The following is a 26,834-nucleotide window of genomic DNA, read 5'->3' as shown; positions in this document are numbered from 1 at the left end:
CTAGAATAATTTTAACAGTTGTCGGGCGAGTGGCTTAGAAATGACAGCAGTCTGAAGTTGGTTGGAGTTTTTTCATCTCACCCTGTATGGAAGATATATCTAAAACATACTTGGGCCAAACAAATCTTTTTTAAAATAATTCCTCTCAATCGGATAAAATAAATAAATGCGAGCTGCATTTTAATTCTATGAAGGTCCTCAAAGGTAACTATGGGTCTATCTCGCTTCCTTCTCCATATTACAATTAAATGCACACAGACAAAATACCCTAACTACTTCGTGGTGTAGGGTATAAAACTAAACTCATTCCATTTCCGAAGGGAGCTTATTTTGTCACACTTTAAAACTTCCCATTGCTAATTTGTCCTTGTCGCCCCCGTCTAATATCCGTCTAACAAAACTACAGGCATTAATATATGAATAAGGAATAATATTTGTACTCGTACACATGAATGGCAACATTTGCCAGTGACTCTAATAACAAAAACAGCAAACAAATTACAAAAGTTCTCTCCGTGTCATCTTCGTTGGCTGCAGAACGGAAGAAGTCTATTCACATTCAAGTCTAAAGCCAATTTGGCTATTTTTCATTTTCGTAAAAACGCGTAGAATCAGCAAACATTACAACATAATTCCCAAATATCTAAAAAGCAAAGAAATTATGCTTCTGTTTATTCTACTCGAATAAGGAAACAACTTTACGTAATTTGTTAGTTGTATTTGTTGGCATTACAACGCAATGGCAACCATGTAAAGACGACCTATCGCACAATTCGTACGCATTCAACTAAAATACATTTTATTCATTCGTTCTAGGAAATGTGGATGTGTATGTGTGACTTTTGTCAGTATATGTACATAAATCAGAAGATGGTTTTTATACTCCAATAGTTCCAAGGAGGGGGTCAGACTACAACTTCGTGTTCCAGCTTCTTCGCCGTGTGTCTTTTGTATGGAACTGCGTTTCGGCTTGGCTTTTTGTTGGACTTAGAAGATGAGTGGCTGTGGCGATTCGTCCAAATCGTTTTTAGGTGGTTCATTTGTAACATCAGCTAATTGGGTTTAAAGATGCATGGAGACGAGAAAGAGAGAGAGAGAGAGAGAGAGAGAGAGAGAGACGGGGAAAAAACGGAAACAGGAGAAAAGTAATTAGTGCAATGACTTATTTATCTACAGATGTTTGTTAAATTGAAGCTATTTGTTAGTTATTTTTTTTTCTATAAGGACTGCGGAGGTACGATTAGCTAGGATCCTTACCCTTTACGGTATAGTCCCCATTGGTCACCGTGTAGTAGATCGTTAGATATTTTGATGTGTTTAATTTGAGTGTAAAGTAGCCCTGGGTAACGGCAGATTCTACTGTAGCCGGGGGCACAACTTCATTGCCCGATCGTTGATACATCAATAGGCCATTGTTCAGACGAGCACTACAAAGAACATGAAACGTGCGATTTGAAAGTTATTAATTATAGTGTAACAGGTTGGGAGATGTGATGGAAAGATATGAATATCGTAATCGAATGGTCTAGAAATACCCGACAAATTGGAAAGTTATAAGTTTTCATAGATCCTATAAACAACAGTCTTCGAAAGCGTTAGTTCTTCCAACGGTGTTCGGTGCTCTTATTTACAAGCAAGGTTTACCAATAGATTCAATAGGGTTCGTTAGAATAAGGAGATATTTTAATTCCACCATTTTACCTCACGCAACCCTTCGAATCACTCATCAGTCTGTATAAATACCGATATTACTCCCAGGTTGCTTGGTATTAAAAATGGTATAAGTTTACCTGATTTGCGGTAATTTAAACGATTACATCACAATATGCAATCGGATGAGTTTTGTTATGGAAATCACTCTCTGTAGGAAGTGTTTAATGGAGAACCATGGTTCTAGACATAAGCGTCATCTAATGATGCTGGCCGATGCTAGACGCTTTAAATGTCCTATTCACATTTCCCAGCCGAATGGGTTGAACTTTGATATTTTCGGATCTAAATGGATAGGATTGAACATTTTCGAGGGGAATGTTTAATGGAGGTTCCCGTGTGGAAACAGTTTCGACAGAAAGGCAACCCCCTATACTTTGTAAATCGACGGTTCTTGTCACAGTTTTCAACTGCATTAGCTTCTATTTGGTATTATAGGGTCGTAATGGCTAGACAACTATCTCAAAAAAAGTAATACTTATATAATACTTATGACATATTTATTCATACCCTACTCTAAAGTACCTAATTGATTTTTATACCCTACACCAGGTTATTATGTCTTTGTGCATTTGTCGATTTATGCATGTCATTCCGTCTGTCCGTTCGACTGTCCATGTATTTTTGTTGCATTTATAACAATAAAAATATTGCAGGTTGCATTTAGTATCCGATTAGGATTAATTTTTCCAAACAATATTTGTTTGGCCCAAGGACGATCCCTATTGAAATTGGCGAGAATCGGTTCAAATTTAGATACATCTCCCATATATATCTTCAACCGATTTCGGATTAATTATGCACCAAATATCCAATATCAGTCCGAATGACCTGAATTTTGGCACATCTGATCGGATTCAGTCTAGGAGCAAGTACATGAAATTTAGTAAAGTATATGGAGCTATAGCTCCATATATATGTTTCATCCGGTTTGTTGTTAAGGTCCCTCACATTCATAATATGCAATCCGCAACAATGACATTTGGTTCCAGATATCTTATAGAGTTCGGAAATACCTTTGCCAAATGTTATCGAGATCGGCTTAGATTTGGATATTGCTCTCATATATATCCCTGATCCGATTTCATGTGTATTGTGCCAATAATGGCTAATATCAATCCAAATGGAGTGAATTTCGGGACGTACGTTTCCATTTGTTGGAACTCAGCTCCGATATATATATTTTTATATAATCCTTCTCGAAGTGATGTCATGCACTCTAAAGTAATGTTATTTGGTACAAAAGATAAAAATGCTTCCGTCAAATCTGGTGAAAATCGATTCAGAACTTGATATGCCTTCCATATATTAGCCTTCTCTGATATCAAATTATAAGTGCTCTAAAGCCAAAGGATGATAGGTGCTATAATCTACTTTGAAGATTCCCGATGCAAATTCTTTTGTTATGGGAGCTCTACTAAATATGCATAGTGATGTAGGGTATTATACAGTCGGCCCCGCCCGACTTTTCCTTACTGGTTTTTACTTGATGGAGGTTCCAAACAATAGAAGGTAGTTTGTTTACATCACATTTTAATGGGCAATTCACCTCATTCAGCTCCCAAGTTTTAGCAGGGATGCTAGAGTGGAAGATATGTCCTTCCAAATTGCGTTCCCATTTAAAACTTAAATTTCACCCTCAAGCGTTTCGATTCTATCTGATTTTCATTAGCAATGTTACTCTGTTGCTGATAATAATTAGTCAATGCATCAAACCCGCACGATCGTCGAAAATTGTTAAACACTGGATTGCCACTGGGATTTTTCCGTTAGTTCTCAATGCGATCTATGCAGATATAGTAACCAAGAAAAAACTAAACCTCTTTCTCATACATACCTCACTTCCTTTTCACCATTTACATTCAACGAAACTTTCTGCTGCAGGATTTCCAATGTGTCCTGTGCCTTTTGATTCAGGGGTATAACTCCTTCACAGCGGCATCGCGACACCTGTCCTATGGGACACTGGTTTTGCTGAGTTTGTGGTAGTCCCAAACCTGGTAATAATCCACCCAAATTTAGGTTGCCCAAACCACCAAGATTGCCCAGACCGCCTAAGCCACCAGCATTTCCTCCTCCTCCCCCTCCGCCCAGCAAATTCAGGGGAATCAATGATTGCAGGGTACTGCCCAAATTTCCAAGCAAATTGGCTGGAATCAATGCTCCAATTATGGGCAAACCCTGCAACGGCTGTGTTTGAGTCGGAACCGGTGTCTGATCATTAAGTATGGCTGATGTCATCGTCATTTGTCTCTTCTCTCGATTCTGACTTTCGGTTGGCGTGCCCTCACAAACGACTGCCAAACACACCAGCAGAATTCCGAAATTCTTGTATCTGAGCTGCATTTTACTTCAGTTTTCCTGGTATGTTACGATTCCGGTGAATACTCCTCCTGCCAACCGATAAGCAATTCCCTTATATAGAGCCTTCCCATATCCCACATCATCTGTAGTCTCGAACGAAGGATATGAAATGCAAATGAATTGGGGAATTTTATGATAGTTTTTATGATTATTGTTTTATGCCGGCACAAATGAGTTCGATTGAGGTGTTGGGACCAATGAACGCGGAGGATGGTGGGCAATGCTTTGAAATCTCTTCTTGATTGAATTTGATTGTCGCATGTGTTTGGTGATTGAATAATAAAAGTTTAAGTGTTGTCTTCGTATGGCCCCCGGAGCCACCATCATCAGCATCGGTTTGTCAGAACGGTAATACCAGTTGTATCTTCTGGTTAGTAAGGCCAGACCACTATGCAGCTGCTGTCCCAATGTGGAACATTACCTCTGCCCCCGTCCGAGTGCTAACAAATATTTTTCTTGTGTATTTTTGAAAAACAAAATTCTTTAGAAATCCATAACAAAGGAATCAAAGTAATAATGTCTGATAAACAAGGACCGAAAACAAGAATAAGAAAATCCCAAAACCAAAAACAAATAACGTCAGTGAGCGTCATCATCGTCATCGTCATTGGCCCAAAACGAAGAAAGAATGAAGAACTTTATTTTTTTTTTGTTATTTCTGGCGAATTTGGGTCAGCCAGAATAATAAACACAGTGGGGGGAAAATCATTTAAAAAATTATGAAAAGGCCAATTTGACCACTCATGAGTCTGATTATGAGGAATTTAGTAAGATATATTACGCTATGTCAGTAAATTTTGGATATTAAGTTGATGAATAAAAGAGGCAGACAGAAAAAATTCGATTTTCAAAATTATACAATAAATAACAAAAAATCTGAAAAATATTAAAAATAAAAAAAAAATGGAAAAGAAGACAATGCTGTTTTAGGGAATTATATCGCTTTTTTGATGGCTTTACAACATTGATTAATAGTTGGAGATATGAACCATTTGACATTTGAAACAGCCTCCGCCATAATTTGGAGGGAATATTTATTATTTCGTCCTCAACATCTATAATTACTCGTCGGGCAGGTATATAAATGGTATAATTAATAAATTAATTTAGTAATTGACTGAATGACTGACTGGCACATTTAAAGATTCATCAACGCCCATACGAAACGGCTAGAGCTAGAATCTTGAAATTGTGGATGAGTGTCACTCTTGGTCCGAAGGCGTCAGATAAAGCTGAATTTTTTGAAATTCATACTAGAACGGTACGAAAAGTACAAAAAGATACTAAGTATGGTACCCTTTGTAGTTGAAGACCTCTTTAATTTGGAATGAGGCCACTGATGGAGCGTATGATGAATATAATAGAGGATTTTTTTGAAATTCGCACTATAAGTGTACAAAAAGTACAAAAATGTACTATATTTTGCATCACTTCGTATTATATGACAGGCCAAAGACAACTTGAAATTTGAATTGGGAATCTGAGAGTAGGGTCTATATAATTGAAGTTATTCCCTGGGGGAGGGTATAAAAAGCTCTGGACTCTAGGACAGATTGGTCCTTGCCTGCGGCAGAAGTATAAAAATCGAGTGCAATAATTGCTGTGTCCTAGCACCAAATCTTTTTGAACCGTACCAAAATTCTATGATTGAAATTTATTATGTACTTTCAGACTGTATTTTTATATGTAGCCTGAAGAATTTGATTTTTACATAAGAACAGATAATTGGTAAAGCATTAGCTCGTCATATGTAAACGCCAATTAAATTTAAACGATTAATGATTTATACAATTTCCCTAAAATACTGTTTCACAATTTTCCCCCCACTGTTGATTAGAGTCCAATAATATCCACCTACAATAAACATTTGAAGGGAATACGGTGTCGCTCTGTGGCGTCCGTCGCTTCTGCTCTGAGTCATAAACAAAGAACTTGTAAGCCGCTAACAAAAAAAAAACAAAGAACCTTGCACAGAGACAAACAAGTTAATACTCATCGCACAGGGCGGAGAGCGACGCGCCAAAGCACTTGCCGAGAAGGAGATGGGAACAAGTATTGCCCTTGTTTGTTATTGTTGTTCGAATGCATATAAATACCTGTGCAATCACAAGCTATGGACGTTTTTTCGGAATACCACATCCAACATCCAGCATTTTCATACCACAAACAGAGGACGACGACGAGAACGAAAACAACAACAACAACAACAACAACAGAAAATGATGATGAAGATGGGATTATTCTCCAAAATCCAAGTGCTGTTAATATTCATAGGGATATGCCAGGTCATGTCCCTGGCATGGGCAAAGCCCCTCGAAGAGGTACTGCTCCATCATCGGTATCACTTTGTTTGTGCATTGTTTGGAAAACAACATCTGGGAAATAAAGTTTTTCCTTAGATTCATTTTCTTTTGTTTTCAAACTGTTTTCCTAGTTGTTTTGATAACATTTATTGATATTTTGGAAGTAGTTTGATTTGGAATTCCTACATTATTACACACAGGGAGATATGATAATGGGCGATACTGAGCCTATCTATGAATACCAAATGGTAGCGTGGCCGACGGACCTGGAGGATGATGACATTGTTGATGTTTTGGATGATGATGATGAGGACTTGGAAGGGGATTTTGTTACAAGTGGGAATAAGCCGAGTCAACACGATGAACTGGACACTGATGCAGAGCCACCTTTACCGGAAGAGGACCAGGATCCTGTCGAGACCGTACATGTTTTAGAAAACTACCATAACACATTTGCAAATGGAACGGAAGAAATCAAGTAGGGTCCATTGAATTGACTTCTTAAATCATCGTCTCCTCTTAATTGGTCTATTTTGCAGATTGGTAATGAGCAATGGCCATGTCAACTATCAACGCATCGAATTAAAGGAGGTTGGTGGTGAGTTGCTGCCGGTACAGGATGGTTATTTCACTGTACCCGTTGACGGATCTCCCCGGACGTTCCAAACAACTTACTACCATGCCGATGAGAAGGGCTACAACGTGTATAAGAGTAGGTGTTGATTTCCATTTCATATTTGCATATCTTTTCATAGGAAAATATTTTTTACTATTTTTTTCGAACAGCCGAACAAACTGTGCGCAATCCCGCTCATGATGTCTACCTGGAATATATTAAAACAGACCAGGAGACTGTGAAGTGAAACTGTGCGCAATCCCGCTCATGATGTCTACCTGGAATATATTAAGACAGACCAGGAGACTGTGAAGTGAAATCGATAACTACTAGAACATTACATTGTAACTAGCACAATTTTGCATAAAATAAAACGTAGCCAAAAATTAAAAAAAGGAGCAATCTAGTTAAGCCCAATTCACCGTTTTGATTCTATGGATAATACGGATTTAATCACACGCTTTAAATGAACCAACGTTATTTGTACATTATTTGGTGTAGCCGCCACAAAAGTAGAAAATCTTTCTAAGAAAAATTGGCCCAATTGATGCCATTCGGAAACAGAGTGAGTGTATCATAAGATACGACTAAAATTAACCACAATGGAGTTAGGAAATCCTTTCCAGAACATTTCAATTAGATCTAGCGATATTCATCCGTCTGCCTGTCTGTCGTGGCTAAAATAACACTCAATGTACAAACGTTGAAAATCGTATTATGTTTCTTAACTTCTATCGGACTTCTCACTTTGTACCTTGCCATAGGGGCCAACATAATACAAGTAAAAAAGCAGCTAACTTCGGCCGGTCCGAACTTTAAATATCCTCCACCATTTGGAAGGAACTAGAAAATTTAAAAAATAATCTTCTGTAAACTACCACTTAAATGAGAACTGTTATGCTACGAAAACTTAGCTCATGGTTTCTGGTGCCTATTTCAAACAGTCAATGTTTTGAGAAGTAATACACATATAACGAGAAGAGAGTTGTAATATCAGTACCCAACGTTGGTCAATCCAAAATCTAAATTTAAATCCTGTTCTGCAGCAATATTTTTCTTATATATACTAAATTAAAATTTTAATTATTTGGAATTAAAAAACACTTAACGAAATTAGAAGAAGACCAACAAAACGTTGAGTAGAATATGAAATAAATTAATTTTATTTTTTCCACAAAACCACTGATCGAATCAATCCGACGAAAACACTTTTAACATAGAACATAAACAATTCGGTCATAAAACCGCAAACAATGTTATAAAGAGTGTTTTAATGCATAATTAATTAATTTTTAAATTTGATCCATATCCGCACTTCTGGCATTGTGCTTAATATTTAGAACAAACACACACAAAGTGTTTCATCTTAAGTTTCCTTTATTACTGAATAGTGGCTATCTCAAAAATGAGAGCATAAATCGAAAATTGAAAGAAAACTCGAAAATTTCACACCGGAAAAAATAAAAACTAAAGAATTATTTAAGTTCGGCCGGAGCGTACTCCTTCCTCCACCATTTGGAAAGTAACTCATGTAAAAATATGTCTGCAAATGCCGAAATTCCTTTATTCGAGAGGTATGCGTCACTTCTATTATTAGGACTATCCAATCCAAATTTCAAAGAATTCTGTAAAAAAAGTTGGCTACAATCATCAAAATACCGAATATCGGGAGGATAGGGGCTATAACGCAGTCTTATATGTAAATTGTTCAATATACTATTAGGAAATCCAAATACTGAATTTTAAGTAATTCCGTTAGAAAATCTGGCCCAAATGATCAACATACCGAATATTGGGAAGTATCCTTATATGGGGGCTATAGAAAAACGCGGACTCTAAATACCGTATTTTAATCTATTCCGTTAGAAAGTGTGGCTAAAATCGTCAAAATACCGACTATGGGGAGTTACAATTTTAGGGAGGCTATACGAAAACGTTCACCCATACAGTTCTTTTTCGAAATTAACCTGACTACAGCCAAAAACAAACTCTATTACCTTCCTATCACATGCCATTTGAACTCTAGCGCAATTACAACAGACGGATAGACAGAGGGCGGATGGCTAAATTCGACTTAGAATATATAACAACGTTGGGTCTAAATTGACTATTTCGATGAGTTACAGGAATGACAAAACAAAATATGCACTCCTTTCCAAGGTGGAGGATATAAAAATAACGATTTTCTAATTTGTTATATTTGCAATAAATAATATTTGTTTTTATACTTCTTCCCGATTTAAACAACTTTCCTGCAGCATGATATCATTGAAGTTCTGAGCGATCGAAATACCAGTGCAAGTTGTAATTTAATAAAACAATGCGGCAAGCTGAACATAATACGTTTCTAATGGCCACATAATACTCTGCTCATCATTTTTACGCTTACGAGAACCTATTACCGAATTGCTTTAAACGCACAAAACAGCTCAGCGATTATTGTTAACAAGCTTCGTCACTTACCGTTGACAATATTTGGATTTTAATAATTTATGTATCTCGACATATCAACATGCAGTTACTTGAAACAATTTGCAAATTGTAATATGTTTGTATGGATGTGTGTTTGAGTCAATTTAGGGAATATTCGGGGAGAAAAGTAATTTCGCACAACAAAACAAAACAAGCCCCAAAAAATATTCAATGGCCCAGTGCAGTAGAAATTTTCATTACGATAAGTTTGGCGAAGATCATAAATGTGAGCCACTCTGAAGTGTTACGGCGGCAATAAATGACAGCCGAACAAGAGGCCCATAAACCGTTTGCCGCAAACCAAACCGAACCGTATTGGGGCCAACATCCCCGTGTTGTGTTGTTATGGCTGTGCATTTCTGTATGACTGTTGGTTTGAATGGTTGCTTGGTTCGTTGAATGAGTGAATGAATTTTCTAACAAATCAAGCATTTTTTTCCATGAAAATCCCCTTGCACATACTACACACACACTTACATATTCACATGAAGGATGTGAAATAGGCAGGCAGGCAGATCCAGGCAGACAGACAACCTGGCATACACATCTTCAAAATGAATTCATATTTGCAAAATGGTTGTTCCTGGTTGTTGTAGTTTTCATTGCCTTCTGCTGCGGCCTGAGCGTGTCTTTTTTTTTTGCATTTTTATGCTACAAGATATGAAATTTTATGTGGTCGTGAGAGTCGGAATGAATTCTAATCTAAAGAAACTCCTTTTACGGGTTCATTTTAATAAATAATTCATATGACTTCTTTTCTGTGGAAATACAAGAGAAGGGCACACACACACCATCACACTTGTAGATGTGTTTGTAGGCATATTTGCAAAATTCGTTTCACACACAGTGGGTGTGTGTGAGTGGATGGTCTTGACGTGGTAGACGGGAGTGAATCATTTCACCCCACTTGTTGTTGACGCTAATGCTCACACTCTTTTGTAAACACGCACTTTTAGGGGGTTTTGCATTTTGTCTAGTCTTTGAAATTCTGAAATAATCTGTATCGAATTTGATGTTGATGCAAATCGATTTATTTTCATGATTCTTGTTGTGTTGATGAAGATATTTGCAAAAGATAAAGTCAAAGTTTGAACAACTGTGCAGATGCTTGTAAGGCATCAAAGGGCATGAAATGAATACCCAGAAAGAAAATTAGAACATATTGAGGAAATACTTTAAGAAAAATTCGAATGTCGAATGTGCTTTGTCCTAAATATTAAAATAAAAAATAGTGAAAGTTCAATCAAGTATTAGTAACTATGGTACATGGGCAACAGACCAGACTGGCTGTATAAAAAAATACATACACTTTTACTATGACGGGATGGGACCGGAAAAGAATGAATTCAAAAGCACCAGCAACCAACCAGACATAGCAAAAACGGACCGTACCGCAAGATGGACTTCAAACCTACTGAAAAGGATTTCGTTAAAAGAGACATCTGGTCTATATCCGCCATTTCAATGATTAATGCCCTCTATGGCCATAAGGTTTACACAGAATTTGATGTTGCAGTTTTTACAATAATATCCCGAAAAAAATGAACCGATATATTTGATGTTCTCATAGAACTTAATATGGGTGGGAATATTAAGATTTTCGAAAATATGCATTTTCGCACCCTATACCACACTGTGGTCATGGTGTTATGTCTTTGTGCATTTGTTTGTAACATGGATAAGGAATCGAGATAGACCCACACATAGTTCGTTTTGATGATCTGCATAGAATCATATTCTGTGTCGATTTACGCATTTGCGTCTGTCTATACAGGGTGAGATGAAAAAACTGCAGCCACCTTCGTCCGACAGCTGTTAAAATTATTCCAGTGACCGCCCATTATATTGTTTACAAGCGTACAAAAGCATTTTGGTGAGAATTTTCCAGAAAATAAGGCTATCGTTAGAGCGCTCCAGCATTTAAATGTGAATAAATCTTTTGTGCTTCGTACCATCGCTCGTTACCGTGATACTGGTATCGTAGCCCGACATATGTTAAGGAAGTGGACGGAAGAAAACAGCAACATCAGCAGAAATGGTTCGAAAAGTAAAGAAGCGACTTGATCGAGATCCGTGTTGCAGTGGCCGAAAGATGGTTCGTGAACTGAACATATCACAATATTCCATTCGGCAAATAGTGAAAAGTGAGCTTACCCCGAAATTCCATTGGAATTCCAAAAAGTGCAAGAACTTACACCGCAACAGAAAGAAAATGGACTCAAAAGAGCTAAAGAGTAGCTTCGCTTGGCCGAAAGTGGTGAATTGCCGAATTTGGTTTTCTCCAATGAGAAAACATTTGTTGTCCAGCAGTATGTGTTTACTTGCCAAGAAGGCACCAGTACTCAAGCGCCATGGTGATGGTGTGGGCCGCCATAACAGCCGATGGTCGCTCTCTGCTCGTATTAATCGACCGTGGCATCAGAATTAATGCCGACTATTATCGGGAAAATATGCTAGAGGGTGTAATTAAGCCTTGGACACGCAAACATTTTGGGCACAGACCTCGGACATTCCAACAGGACTCAGCACCATCGCACTCAGCCCGCGCCACCCAAGAATGGTTACAAAATTAGATTCCTCGCTTCATTTCCAGCGCACATTGGCCACCAAAATCTCTGGAAACAAATCCGTTGGACTATTGTGTCTAAAGTATTTTGGAAAGCAAGGTTGGCACTAAAAAATACCAGAGTGTCGAGCACCTCAAGCAAGCGCTTCGCCGGGAATGGGCCAAAATACCGCAGAGCAACATTGGGGCAGCGTGTGACGGTTTCATTGGCCGTTTGAAGGCCATAATTCATGCCAAAGGTGGCCAGTTCGAACAAATCTAAACTTGTTCTAAAATTAGATGCCATTTCCGACATTTTCTGCTTTCATTCAATAAAATTATAAAATTTTAATAATTATGGCGTTTGACTTTTTTGCATTTTTTTGATCTCACCCCTGTATATATATTTTTTTATTTTTCACTAATTAAATAATAATTAAGTAAAAGAATAAATTCAAGTCATATTATAGTACCATTTCTTAGTAATTGCAATGGAATACCAGGAATTGGCAGTCAATTGGAATTCGAAGCACTCAAATTTATGACGTTCGGTTTCAGTTGCCACGGATGGTTGCCAACGTCAACACTCGCTCTCGTTATTCGTATTTCTTATGTTAATATGCAATTGAGTTTACAACTCGATTCGGTTTATGCACATACCCAATTATAATTTCAAATTTCCAACTTATCATTTCCGATTCGCTATGCATCCAGTATCTGAAAGAGGACAGACATACAGTCAGCCAGACAGACACAATATGGAATTGCAAGTTGTTTTCAACTGCTTCTGCCACATCAAAAATCCCAGCATTTATGATATTTATTGTTATTGCTTTCATTGGTTTCGGGTAGAAGGTAATAACCAAAAACACATACCTAAGAAAATAAAACCATAAAACCATTTTCATCTGGGGGGATTGTTTAAACCAAATTGTCTTCTTGAAGATAAATTGCCAACACTTCCTGATACCTTGTTCTACCCTCCTCCCTCTCTCCATCCCTCCCTCTGCTTAAGTGCCGCCTTCAAGAGCATCAATTTACTTCGAGCGTTACCAAAAATCAATCGTTTGATTCGTTTCGTTTCATTTCGCTTGGATTTAACGCTGAAAAAGAATAACAACAACCAGCCCAAAAACACAAAAAAGAAACAGAAGAAGAAATACATTTTTTATTTACCTCGAAGCTGAGCTCATGAATAATTCTTATGGGCTTCTGAGAAACCTGTTTCCAGTGCGGAACATCCGCAGCATCTACGTCGGGCGGCAGTACTTAAAAGTCCGTAAAATAATGAAGTATCGCCGTTTAGTCAGCTGAACGCTCAGCTATATTTAACTGACCCAGTTATGGCAATTTGACCGCATCTTAATTTATGGAAGACAATGGTAACGTACAACCACGCACACACACACCCGGCATGCAGGCGATTGAAAGCGATTAAAATACCATAAACCATAAAAGATTAACTGTGGATAGTCCGGCAGGCCACTGACAGAGATGAGCTCATTGACTCACAAGCGAAGACACATCCACCGGATAACTGAGCGATGTGGTGACAACGGTACTCCGCGGCTAAGAAGTCGACGTGGATTTGTCAAAGAATGTTTATGTTGCATCAAAATATCAACATTCGACTTAATTATGGAATAACACCGGGAGGCATTCCTGGCAATTGCCTATCAATGCCTACTGTCAACATGCATGGGCATGCCTGTGGCGATGTGGGAAGTCGAACAAATGTAGAGTTTCCAAAGGAAACACCTCGAATTTACTTAACATTTTTAATGGACTACGATTTGACATCCCTGAATTTTAATTTATACCCTTTGCTTAGATCGTAGAAATTAATGATTTTAAAAAAGATATTTTTAAAATGAAAAATGGCCTCCAAAATATCGCCAGCCAATTGCCCGTTAAAAATAACATATTTCTTTCAGTTTTAACAATTTTCATTAATTTCCGTTTAATTATTTATTTATTATGAATCGCCGGTAATATTTATCACCATCTGTACAAATAATACGTTTTCCAATTACGATATTATTTGTTCGATTTTCCCAGAGTCGGCTGGCAGCGGAATCTCCGAAATTATCGATTTAATTAAGAGCCAACAAACGTTTCATTTCGTTTCGATTCTGGTCTTTCTTGTTATTGTTATTGCTATTTTCGTTGTTGGTGTTGTTGTTGTCATCGGAAAATGATTGCTACATTCTCTTGGTGTCGTCGTGTTACGGGGATATTGATGTTGTCATTAACGTGAATTATTTAAACAAAAAGAAAGATTACTCAGTGGAGGCTTTGCCTTGCCACCGTCCCGCATGCCAGCCAAGCAGCGATGTGTTTGACAAACAAGGATATCTTTAGGCGCAGTAATTCATAAATGGAATTTAATAATGGTGTGTGACAAGATCCTCGCACACACAAACACACACACATGTAAATAAAATTAATATGCTGAGCTATGTGTGCGTGTGTGTACGTGTGTGCACCACAATTAAATACGAATTACGAAGTCCTCCTCATTTATTTGCATCAGAAACCAAACGACAAACAAACAAACGTAAACCGACAGTTAACTTAATTTTCGCTGGTTTATTTTCTTTTATTTTTCCGCCATTTATTCGGTTGGTGCAGATTGCTCGGAAAATGGGCCAACAATGAATGGCTGGCGAACATTACTCACACCAACACACGAATACACACGCAGTGTGTAGACTTGTGTCTGGCCGTTGCTGTTATCAATTGTCATTGTGTGCAAGTGAAATATGTGCTTGTACACAGATATGTATGCGTGTATGCAAGTGTGTGTGTGTGTGTGTGGATGTATGTGGCTGGGTGTGTAAATTGACACAAAAGTATTGTTTTAATTTATGACTTGTATTTTTATGACTTCAATTAACCAAAAAACTAAATGAAAATAAAATTATTTTGGTGCGATCGACGCTGTTCTGCCCTACTCCGGTGAGGGAAATGCGGAAACTTTCTAAGTGAATATTAAATTTTTTAAATTTCATCTTTTTAACTGTAAAATAAGATTTCACTGAAAATATCAAGAATTTTATGTTCTTCTCCTTAGACAGTGTGAGGTTAAAAAAAAGTAAAAGCGGTTAAGTTTGGCCCGAACCCATTATTAGGGAATTAAAACCTTTTTGTCTAGTTTCTTTCGAAGCGGAAATTTATATTCCAAATAGATCAGGAAAATGTTTTGCTTGCTTGGAATTTTAACAGTCATGCAGAGGCATTGAAGGATGAATTCATCCTGACAATTGACAATTGTGTTGGTCCCCCTGACTACGTCGCACAGTGTCACGACTGTGGCCAATCGTAGTACAAGTCTGAAGGAGTGGGCCAATATGAATTTTATATCTACTACATCCTTATATGAGATATCTGATAATATTTCGAAAAGTTCGCATTTTATGAGAGTAATAATTATTTCAAATTTTGACCCGTTGTGGGGTAGGTAGCAGAAGGAGTAATCTGATATTGCTGATATTGATATCTGATATTTTCACAACACATCTTGTATTGATAGAAGTATTGGGATATGCCGAGTTTGAAAGTAATCGGATGTTCATTTCGCGTTTTATGTGCTTAATGTCTATTCCAAATTTTGACCCTATGTGGGGAGGTACCAGAGGGAGTTGTCCGATATCCACCATCTTCACACCAGACCTTGCTTCAGTAAAAGTATTGAGATGTGTAAAATTTGAAAAGAATCGGATGCCCATTCCGCGTTTTACGAGCTTCATGGTTATTCACAATTTTGACCCGTTGTGCGGGATGTACCAGAAGGAGTATACCGATACATACCATCTTCACACCAGATCTTTATTTAACAAAATGTTGGGATGTGTAAAATTTCCAATCGGACTCTTTTTCACATATTATAAGAATTATAATTATTATACATTTTGAACCTTTGTGGGGGGAGGTACTTGATAGAGTGGACCAATATAGTCCATTTTAGCAACTGAACTAGCACTGCAAAAATATTGGTATGTACAAAGTGTGCACAAAATCGAATGATCTTTTCTCTTTCTATGAGGCAAATTATTTTCTTTGCAGGTACCGAAGGAGTTGATTATCTCCGAACTGGATATAAGTTTGATAATAATATTGCGAAGTAACAAGTTTGGACCAAATCGGATAATCCCTTCGAGAGTTATCGTGCGCACCAGCCGGCCTGACGGACGGACATCGCAAAGAGACAAAGGGTCTAAAATCTGAATTTTGATGGGGCACGTTTTTGCCGTATCAAATGGTATCTAGCCATATGACTGAGGGTATAATTAGCTTCGGTCGGTAAAAATGCAATTAGAAAGATTTCTTGGGATATAACTTGTATTTGCGTGTAAATCTTGATCATGTGGTGTTTACACTTACCTAAACATGTAGTGCTTGCTTCGTCACTGTAGTAAAGCAAGTTTTCAAAGGTGGAGTGGGAAAACTTTGTATAAAAGTATATATCGATCTCTTTTGTTCATTGATTTGAGAAAAGTGAGTACTTTAAAAATATAAAAGTTTCAGTTGCTGAGGTTTGCTAACAAACATGTTATTTATTATTTTCAGTGACCAACTCCATAAAAAAATATGATGCCTTGTGGAAATGAGTAGAAGTGACGGATTGGAATAGGACATAGTAATGAATAATGAAATAATGGAATGAGAATTATCAATAAAGGGAAAAATAAATTTTTAAGCATTTACATAATTGTTTTAAATCTCCAAAAAATATTGTCCTTACCTTATTTGATTTTGATTCAGTAAGATTGAAGGCTATACCTAACCTTCAAAGTATTTGGAAAATTATTATTATTATCTAAAAACCTGATAACTCTACATTCACAGGGCGCTCACTTATATTTGCTATAGGGAAAGTTTAGCCAGAACCAAACACCGACGAGTTGGTGAATTTGTATCAAAGTCAATGAATTAATAACACGTGAACTTTGCCGGGCAGAACTTTTAATACCAAAACTAACAGGTAAAAAACATTAAAACATAAAAGAATTCGGTTCAATATTAAAACAACTTTATTTTAAAACCTGAGAACTCGGTTGCAGAACTTGTTAAAAACTTCAAATAATATGAAGTCGGTGGCAATATTAAATGAGGATATACTTTTCCACTACAGGAATTGTGAGGTTTAATTTGATTATTTGAAACAATTACATTGAAAACGTTACAATAGACATAAAAATACACGATATCGGGAAGTACCATTATGTGGGGATATAGAAAATATGAACCTATATAGACAATGTTCCGTCATGACACGTGGATCCGATTACAGAATAAAAAAATAGAATTTTAAACTAATCCGTTAGAAAATTTTGTTATAACGTCCTAACGAATATAGGGATGTAACATTGTATGAGGGCTATACGAAAACGTGGATCTATGTACACAATTGTTTGCTACATTGACTGGTATCTATTGCAAATATCAACAATTAAATTTGAAACACCTCCGTTGAATAATGCGGTATAAATCATCAAAATACTTAATACTTTGAAATACCGTTATATGGTGACTACAGGAAAACGTGGATCTATATAGACAATGTTATTTCACAGGTGGTGAAACCCATTTCAAATTCTAAATATCGAATATGAAACAATTCCATTAGGAAATATGGCTGAATTTATAACGCTGTTAACGTTAAATGGGGCCTTAACGAAAATGTGACCTATCTTTTGGATCTCGACATAAATGAAATATATCTCGACATTTTAAGCCAACAATAAGTACTTGTGTCAAAATTCATCTACTTTCGTCAACTCCTTCTATTTTTATTGGGTACACGATTCGTTAGATATATGTTTGATTTTTGGAAATTTTGAAATTTTGTGTGGAGGTACAGGTAAAAATATTTCAATGTACCAAGTAGTGATCGATGCTCCATGTTAGTTATTATGATCAAGGCAGACGGACATGACTAGAACGGTCCCAAAAATCTTTAAATGGATTTTGTTCAAAGATACGATTTGTCCGATTTGGCCGAATCAAATGAGGTAGCCATAAGACTAAGGAAAACAAAAAACTGAACCAAGACTTGACGGAATTACAGGCAACGATGGACGGTAATATCAAAGAATAAAATAATCAAACATCACTATAAGTGCCTAAGACATTCCCCTATCATTATCTATCAAAAAATATTTATTTTTTGTTTGGTGCTGTTATCAACTTTTTACTCTAAATTATTTATCCCTGGACAGCGCGAAGTTATATTCTTGACAATTGTTAATGCAACCAAAGCTAGGCTATACCTCTATGGATCACAAATGTTGCCACAAATCGAATAAAATATGAACTTGTATCCATCGCGTAGAGTACAAACAGAAATAACACATGAATGTAAGTGTGTGTGTGCACCTGTTTTTTTATAAAAAAAAAGAACTGCGGATGTAAATGTTATTTATGCCACAAGGTGAACAAGAAAAAAAGTTACTCAGCAGCAACAAAAAAAGTGCGAAGCATCAGATCGGCAAGAATATGTTTTTCATTCGTGTAACAGTGGTGGGTGCATGTGTGTAGGTGTGTGTATGTGCATGTGTGGGAGGTTAACTGCTCGTTTGCAAATGTCCATGCGTTCAACAGAAATTTGTAAACTCCGATAAACGTGAAAATTTAACATCCGTTTTGTAAAACGGACACGCTACGAGTGAAATAAATAAACGGACGAATTTTTCGCTGGCAACTCTCGCTTTCATGCTTCAGGAGTTGAGAGGACATGCATGTGAGTGCTTTTTTGCCTGTGTGTCTTCAAGCATAAAGTGTCCATTGTAACACTCGCCATATGTGCGGTGGCGCGTATGATGAATGCCGTACAGGTCGATGGGTGTCGTGATTTTGGGCGTGGATCCGTTTGGGGGCGAGAGCAAAAATGTTTGCGGTAAGACGATTAAAAATAAATATATTGAAATTAAATTGTGTTTGCTTAACGTACAAAATGCAAATAGTTTACCGAAATGCCTTGTGGAAATTTATAATCGTTTTGCCGAATTTTTATTTCATATTAAAAAAATAGCTTTAATTGAATTCCACAGAAGTGAAATGGGAAGGTGAAGTAAAAACTTTCACCGAATGGAAAATAAGAGGAATTGTCTTCCAAATATGTGTACATATGGAAGTACATTTGTATAAACATACATGTCTGTGTGTGTGTGTGTGTGTAGGCGTTTCGATGAAATGCTGCATCGCCTTCTCGAATTCCCATTGCGGGAATAACATGTCGACATTTTTCCGATGTCGTGCAAAGTACACGTGTTCGCCACAGCCTTGTCGTACTTTGCAGTCTTCCTAAACTGCTGTTTGGGAGTTTGCCAATATTGCGGTGAAACTTCATCTTCTTAGGGTTACTTGGTTGGTTGGCGGTTACTCTAGTTTACGGGGCAGCAACTGACTTCAAGGTATTCACTATTGTTATTCTCGGAGCTGTTGAAAAGTGGGTAGTGAAAGCCAAGAAAACACATTGATTTATTTATTATCATCTGAAGTGTAACGGATGTTGAATGTGAAGTATTCCCAGAAGAATGCCAACCTAAAAAAACACACGCCAACATCAACAACAACATTTATTCAGGGAAATTTAAAAAGTTTTTGCAACTTCCTCACTAGGAGATTAGTAATAATTATAAGGCAAATGTAATTTAATATCGCAGATGGAATAAAGAGGGAAGGCTAAGGCAAAGGGGTGAGAGTGCCATTAATGTGTATTTGGAAATCGCTAAAAATATATTTATGTGATATTGAGTTACACCTCGCAGGGGTAAATCCATAAATACATACATCTTAACATACAATGTGCGCATAAAAGTTGTATGAACTTTTGTGTGCGGGGTCATTGCCCTCTAGAGGATGTATTTAAATAAAAATTAAAAAATTAAGCTTTATTTGTCTTAGCCAAGTTGGCAACTGTTATGTTTTGTTATCTCTCTGTATTGTTCTCTCTTTCTCTCTCCCTCTCTGAAAGCAATTTCACAAATAACTATAAAAGACACAAGTCAATGAAATCAATGTTTATAAATAAAATCATTTGATTTGCACTTCTTTTAATCTCCACCCAAGAAAATATAAATATTCTTGATTAGCTTAAAGATTCTAGGTCGATTTAGCGATGTCCATCCGTATGATTACAACTGATTTATATACAGCGAACCGAGATAAGATGGTAATAGTTTGCTCAGGACTATCGTTTTTTCTGCAGTTTGCACAAATTTGAAAATCGAGCCGTTTAATTCGGTAAGTACAACCCCCATACAAACGTAACTTAATTTGAACCTAACTGGTGATCTGAACCGTCTAAAAGTCGACATTTTACATTCTTAGGTTAAATTTGTCAATTTTCTTGAAATGGTGGGTTTCACTAACAATTCCGAGGGCCAATATTTTCTATTTCGTATATGAGCTAAATCGGATATAATTATTGCGACGTTCCAGGTTTGGACTATATCGAAGTAGTCGATCCCCTTTATTTGGAAAATGATAAATTTTTGTGGAGGAGGTAGGAGAAAGAATGGATGTATTAAAAGAGATAATAATAATACTGAGATGTGCAATAATAACTTATTTCCACTTTTGTGGGATAAATTCGTAATCAAAATTTTTTATATTTTGTATTGGAAGTATCAGAAGAATCTATGGCATATAAAAACTTTATTATTTTATCTTTGTAGGGTCGATATTCTCATTTTTTGGCCGTACCAAATGTAGATATATGATTAAAGGTAAAAGGTTTTTAAAGGTTTTTGTAATTTGAATGTCCATATAAAGATATCATCGGAATTCTCTTGGTAGGTTTACCACATTTTTCAACGGCCTTCAATATAGTTTAGCATTTGGTGTTCTCATTCAAATTTACGAAATGGGACTTAGCACCCATATAACGGTACTATGGAATTTAAGGTATCTGGTATATGTCAACATTTAACGATTCGATACTTTGAAAGATTTACCTGCAATTTGCGAGCGAAGTGTCTGTAGTTTGACATTTTACATTGTATGAAAGTAGGAAATTTACTTTCAGAAGTGTAAATCCCCTTTTTGAATTGCATCGCTACCTCACTCTTATATCCCCCACCATTATATGGAGGGTATATTAGCTTTTTCATACCATTTGTAACTCCTCAGAATACTTCTGGCGCGATTTAGCGATGTCTGTCTGTTGTTTCGAACTAATTGTGATAGAAGTCTAAAATGTTGCACCCACATGGGTGCCAATAGGCAGGTCCACGTTTTCCTACAACCGCCCAGACAAAGTTACCTCCCGATATTCGGTATTTGGACGATATTAGCGACACTATTCACAGGAATTGTGTCAAATTTCGTATATAAGTTCGTAATCGGTACTACAGTCCATGACAAAAAAATACTTAAGCAGGCCCACACCTTCGTATAGTCCCCATGTACAAGTGAGGAGGGAAACCAACCACTCTGTGTTGAGATCAGTTCCAAATCTCACTCCTGAGAAATAAAACACAATCGCTCGTTTGGGTTTCTGATTTAATTCTGGTTTTATTTTAAAAATATTGTTCTTAACTGCTACAAAAACTGACTAACTTAACCTACTCGCAGTCACACAATTGTTCTTATCTATTTTTAGATTTAAAAAGGGAACATAGCATGTCTGCTTGTCACTTCATTCAAGTGATCTTGGCTACCTACTGGCGCATCGATATTTATGTGTGTGTGTCATGGACTTTATTATTTATGGACTTTATTATTAATTTTATTTATTTATATTTATTACCATATGCGACAGCGCACAAGATCACTGAATTGTACACATGTGATATTTTATGACTGCTGGGAAACTGATAATGTTGAAATATTTATTTTTAATTGTTAGATTTTCCCAGCACCTCAAACGCACATAAAAGGATGTACAAAGTATTTTGTATACCCCATATAACGATTTCGACGGATTTTGTTTTTTAATTTTCAAGTTGCTTTGAAATGGTGGAGAGTATAAAAATTTCGGGGCGGCCAAACTAAGCTGCTTTTTTACTTTTACTTATTTTATATCACATATGAAAATTCAAAATGTGTCACAAGAAGAGATTTTTTGACATTTGAATACCCAACAAAAATTTGGTAGACGTATGTACAATTTTAAGGATTACTAGTAGTGACAACAATGGAATGATTTTTGGTACCTTTCAAGAAAAAAGAATGAGAACGATATTGAATCAAGTTGGAAAATAAATAGGATTCACCATTCGATTTCAGCTGCAGTAACCTCAAAAAAATGTGTAAATCTTGTTTTTCATGAGCACTGATTAAAATTTTCAAGAATACAGTAATAATAAAAAAAAACGATTGTCAATTGTAATTACTATTTCCCTCTTATTTTGTTCTCATCGATTTTGTGTCTTTCCGAGGTTCTTCAAAAATACTTCCTCGCCAATTCCTCACCAATTTAATTTGCCATCCAATTTATGGAATAATTCAAACTTAAACTCACCCGTTTTAATAACAACTAATCTAGAGGTACCCTTATCCCAATGATGATGTTGTAGTTGTTGTCGCGATGCCGCTGCTTCGGTCGACCTGCCCTAGCTCGGTGAGTGGATAAACGTGCTCCGTTATGGGTTTATTGATTATTTAAGCAGTCAATTTGCATAAATTGTTGGAATTTGTTTAATTATGGGTCACGTGTATCGAGCGGCTTCATGCGTGCGCCGAGGGTATTTTTTACTAACCGGGAAATTTGAATATAATTGAGTTGGATACCGGTAACGACGCACTAGACGGACTACTAAGCGGTCGGTCTATGTTAATGAATCCGTGCACACTATTATTGTTTTAAAAATTTAAATTTTGTGTCGTTTAGTCAAATTGTTGTACATTTACATGTTGTGCGCAATATTTTTGTTTATTGTGTGTTCGTGTGTGTGTGTGTGTGTGTAGATCATGAGGCTGGAATAACAAGTACGGAGCAAAGTCAGCATATTGTTGCGAATATATTACACTACCGATTGGCAAATATAAACATAATTAATTAATTTCACTAACTGGACCATAGAACTACTGGAGTTAAGAGTTATGCATAAATTTAAAACGAAACTTTAGAAATTCTTGCAATTTGTGAAATAAATCTGCTAGGCGCACCTCAAAATTGTCTAAGAAGAAAACCAGTAAAGAAAGCCTCAACGCCGGGCGGGCCGTCTTTATGATACCCTACACCCCTTTGCATATTTACTAGAGCTTCACATAATAATTAAAAGTTTCTTATGGGATACTTAAATCATACAAGTCATGATTATAATTATATTTAAAAGTTCAAAGGACTAAATATGCCGAAGAATTTTTATCTTTTCAATTGGGGTTAGTATTGCCCAATTGGTGCACAATTAACTTGAAATCGGATAAAGATATATGTGGGAGCTATATCCAAATCTGAACCGATCTCCATAAAATTTGGCGAAGATATTCAAATCGGATGATCAATATATATGGGAGCTATAGCTATATCTGAACCGATCTTCACCAAATGTGATATACTAGCTTCTAGACTCAATTCGGTCGTAAGTTTTAAATTCGATCTCATTTGGGCTAATATTACACGTTTAGTGCACAATTAAAGGCACATCGAACGAAGTTATATATGGGAGCTATATCCAAATCTGACCCGATCTCGATTAAATCAAGCAAAGGTATTTCTGAGCTGTACTTGGTATATTTCCCATAATGTTGGTGTTACATAGTGCATATTACGGGTGCAGAGGACAAAAATAACAAATCGGATGAACACTACATACATTTAGAAGCTACAGCTATATATGAACCGATATCGATTAAATTTGGCATACTTATTTTCAGCTCTAATTTAATCGTATGTTCAAAATTCCTTACAATTTGGGCTGATATTACACTTTTGGTGCACAAAAAACGGCAAATCGGACGAAGATATATATGGGAGCTATATATAAATTTTGATCTATCTCAGAACTTTCGGAAGATAAAGTATTCAATACTGAGGGACGGGTAGAGAATATATGTACAGGGTTTACCAACAAGTCCATGAAATGCTAACAATGATCCGAATTCCATTGAAAATCAGCTTAGTGGTTGAGACCTATTTCAACGCTAGTGGCTACGGCTCGGAAACGCCATAAGGCCTACAATCCTTTGATTGGTCTGGTGGGGCAATTGTACCCCTGTTTTTTTAAAATGAGGTAAGAGGTCGATAGTACTGTTGTGGATAACGTTTATTTTCAACAAGGCGGCGTTGCGTGTCATATAAGCAAGTGGTTTCCTTTGGGGTCATAAGAAAGTTTAGGTCTGCATCGCTAGCCCAGCATCGTCTTTAAACATCAAAGATGAAATTCTAGGGGTTATCAAGAACATAGGGTAGCCATATTGTTTTCATCGTTGAGTACCAAAACAATGATATTTTTATAGAATCCTTTGCTTAAATTAGATAACACAAAATAAAGAAGGAGGGTATAAAATGCGCAGTAAGTGCGTTGTCCTCGTAGAGTTGAGAAAATTTCAAAGTTTTTGGAATGCAAAACAAAGTTATTACAATTAAAGCAAATTTGTTTTTTTTTTGCATTGAAGACCATTGAGACCATGTCATCTAAAAACAGATTCATTTCAATAGCATATTGCTGCGTTTGAACTACTCTCTTACATATGTATGTCTTTATGTAAGTTCTAAAACACAATATAGACTATTTTTAAAATTTTGTGAAATCCTTAACATTTTCTTGTTTCTCTTCAGTTCCCATCAACAACGGTGGCATTTGAGATTATCCTCATTAACCACGGCGTATCTTGAGGCGTTTATCCCTTAATAATGTTGGCTTTTTTCGGCGTCTACCCACAAAGGCATGACAAACACAGACATTTGTCAATATTTACCAAAAGCGAATTGACTGACATTGAAAAGTGCCAACCCGAAAGAAGAATGGAAAAAATGGGAAAAGGTTTCAAGTCAAATTTGTGGCCAAAGTTGAATCGAATGTTGGCTTTAAAAAAACACAAGTTGTTGTTTTGCTTTGCCAAAGATAGATGAACGCACTCTGCGATTCCGAATGTCAAGTAGTTGATGATGGTTGATTTTAAGAGGTTGACTGCTGTTGTTGTTGCTGTCCTTTCACCACCACAATCGGATCGGGTTCGAGAGTGTGTTATGCATGAATCCACACGCACTTTTTCGTGTCTTGGATGTGAATAAACAAGGACGAGTATAAACACTACACCCTCCCTCCCATCAGTTAATTTCCTATACCACATTCCGGCCCCTAGCAAATGAACATCCCGAGGTATTGGCCCTTTCGGAACTATGCAAACAGTTGTAGCTCATTCCTCACAGCACCCCCTCCCAGCACAACACCCGCGTCCACTCCACATATCATTCGGGTCTGAGTGTGTTGATTCTTGCTGGGTTTACAGGGATTCGGTCAATCCATGCTTGCCATAATTTCTCTCCACGTCTCTTGTTTATGTTGTTGGTACTTGAATGAATGGCTTTGAGAGCACCACAAGGACCACTCGTAGATTTATACTCTGTAACCTTCTAATAGACAACAGTCAAGCTGGTGAATGACTTTAAATTGAGGCCAGGTAAACAACACATACGGCCAAGTAGTAGCTGGAGTGAGTAGTCCTTCCCCCGCTCAGAGCTGCAAATCGTTTTGCGGTAGGTTAAGGATGATGTTGTGTGCTCCTCAGTCCACCGTCCCTCCCCCCGTCGCCAATACTGTCCTGCTGGAGGAGAGGTTAATTAAAATGACATGACAAAGCATAAACCCATCTTCTGCCAGTGTTTGCATTGCCATAGACAGCAGAACTCTATTAGATTCTGTAGCCAAGATACGTCAAAATAGTCGGCCAGCTCGTCAGTGGGCGGACGGACGGCTAGCCCTTGGTTGGGGTCGTTTTATCTCAGCGAATTCATGAAGTTTACATTGACATTAGCTCAAGTGAAATGAATGATGAAAGAACACCCAGTCAAGGGTTGACATTCTAAATGGTTTTGTGGGGCTGAGTGTTGAAGGGGGAAACAGAAACTACACGCACTACTTTTGGGCTATCTTATTAGTGGGGTTCAAGGACACGTACATGGGCTCTGTCGATCTCACTAACTGTATAACGGTCGCAACAGACTTGCAAACTGTCTTAATTAAAGGTCATTAATTTGAATGTCAAGTGGATGAGTTTCTTTGAGTTGTAAAAAAATTGGAAGATTTTTTATAAATGAATTATTTTTAGAAAAAAAAAAACTTAACAGACATGTCATCAGAACGGTTTGGAAGGACAAATTTCGTAGTTCGTAAATGCGAAGAGGATATTATATGTTTTTGAATTATTTTTTTTTGCAGAGCAAATTTTCAAGGTTAAAAATATCTTTGATTAAAAAAAAAATAAATAAATAAACAAAGGAGTGAAATAACTGAATGAAGAAAGCGATGACAATTTCAACCAGTAAGTAAAATGTCACAAGTCCAGCGGGGCTCTTAATATGACACCCTACACCACTATGCATATTTAGTAGAGCTCCGGTAACAAAAGAATTCATTTGAAATAGATCATAGCACCTATCAAACTTTGGCTTTAGAGCCGTTATAATTTGGTTTCAAAGGGAACTAATATATGGGAGGCATAACCAATTTTGAAGCTATGTTCACTAAATCTGACGGATTTAGGAGAATATTAAAAGGAAGAATATTAAAAAGAAGGAGAATATTAAAAAAATATATATCGGAGCCGAGTTCCAACAAATGAAAACGTGTGTCCCGAAATTCACTCCATTTGGGCTTACATTAGCACAACAAACTTGAAATCAGATTAAGAAAATCTGTATATGGGAGAT

At 36.8% G+C, this 26,834-nt stretch overlaps 2 protein-coding genes across 2 annotated transcripts; one reads left to right on the top strand and one right to left on the bottom strand.

Annotated features, from left to right (window-relative positions):
- Window positions 1-1,240: 1,240 nt before the first annotated feature.
- Window positions 1,241-3,951, bottom strand: LOC101890844 (uncharacterized). The gene is made up of 2 exons (XM_059121510.1): window positions 3,548-3,951; window positions 1,241-1,427 (listed from the first exon to the last, which is right to left on the bottom strand). The coding sequence occupies exons 1-2, from the start codon at window positions 3,949-3,951 to the stop codon at window positions 1,241-1,243; spliced, it is 591 nt and encodes a 196-aa protein (XP_058977493.1).
- Window positions 3,952-6,054: 2,103 nt separating this feature from the next.
- On the top strand, window positions 6,055-7,240 carry LOC101891017 (uncharacterized). Its single transcript, XM_005187239.4, has 4 exons — window positions 6,055-6,395; window positions 6,578-6,855; window positions 6,917-7,089; window positions 7,164-7,240. Exons 1-4 carry the CDS (start codon window positions 6,117-6,119, stop codon window positions 7,238-7,240), a joined length of 807 nt encoding a protein of 268 aa, XP_005187296.3. The 5' UTR covers window positions 6,055-6,116.
- Window positions 7,241-26,834: the final 19,594 nt, after the last annotated feature.

This window comes from Musca domestica, unplaced genomic scaffold (assembly GCF_030504385.1).
Source record: "Musca domestica strain aabys unplaced genomic scaffold, Musca_domestica.polishedcontigs.V.1.1 2, whole genome shotgun sequence".
NCBI lineage: Eukaryota > Metazoa > Arthropoda > Insecta > Diptera > Muscidae > Musca > Musca domestica.
This window is presented reverse-complemented; position numbering and strand designations above follow the sequence as displayed.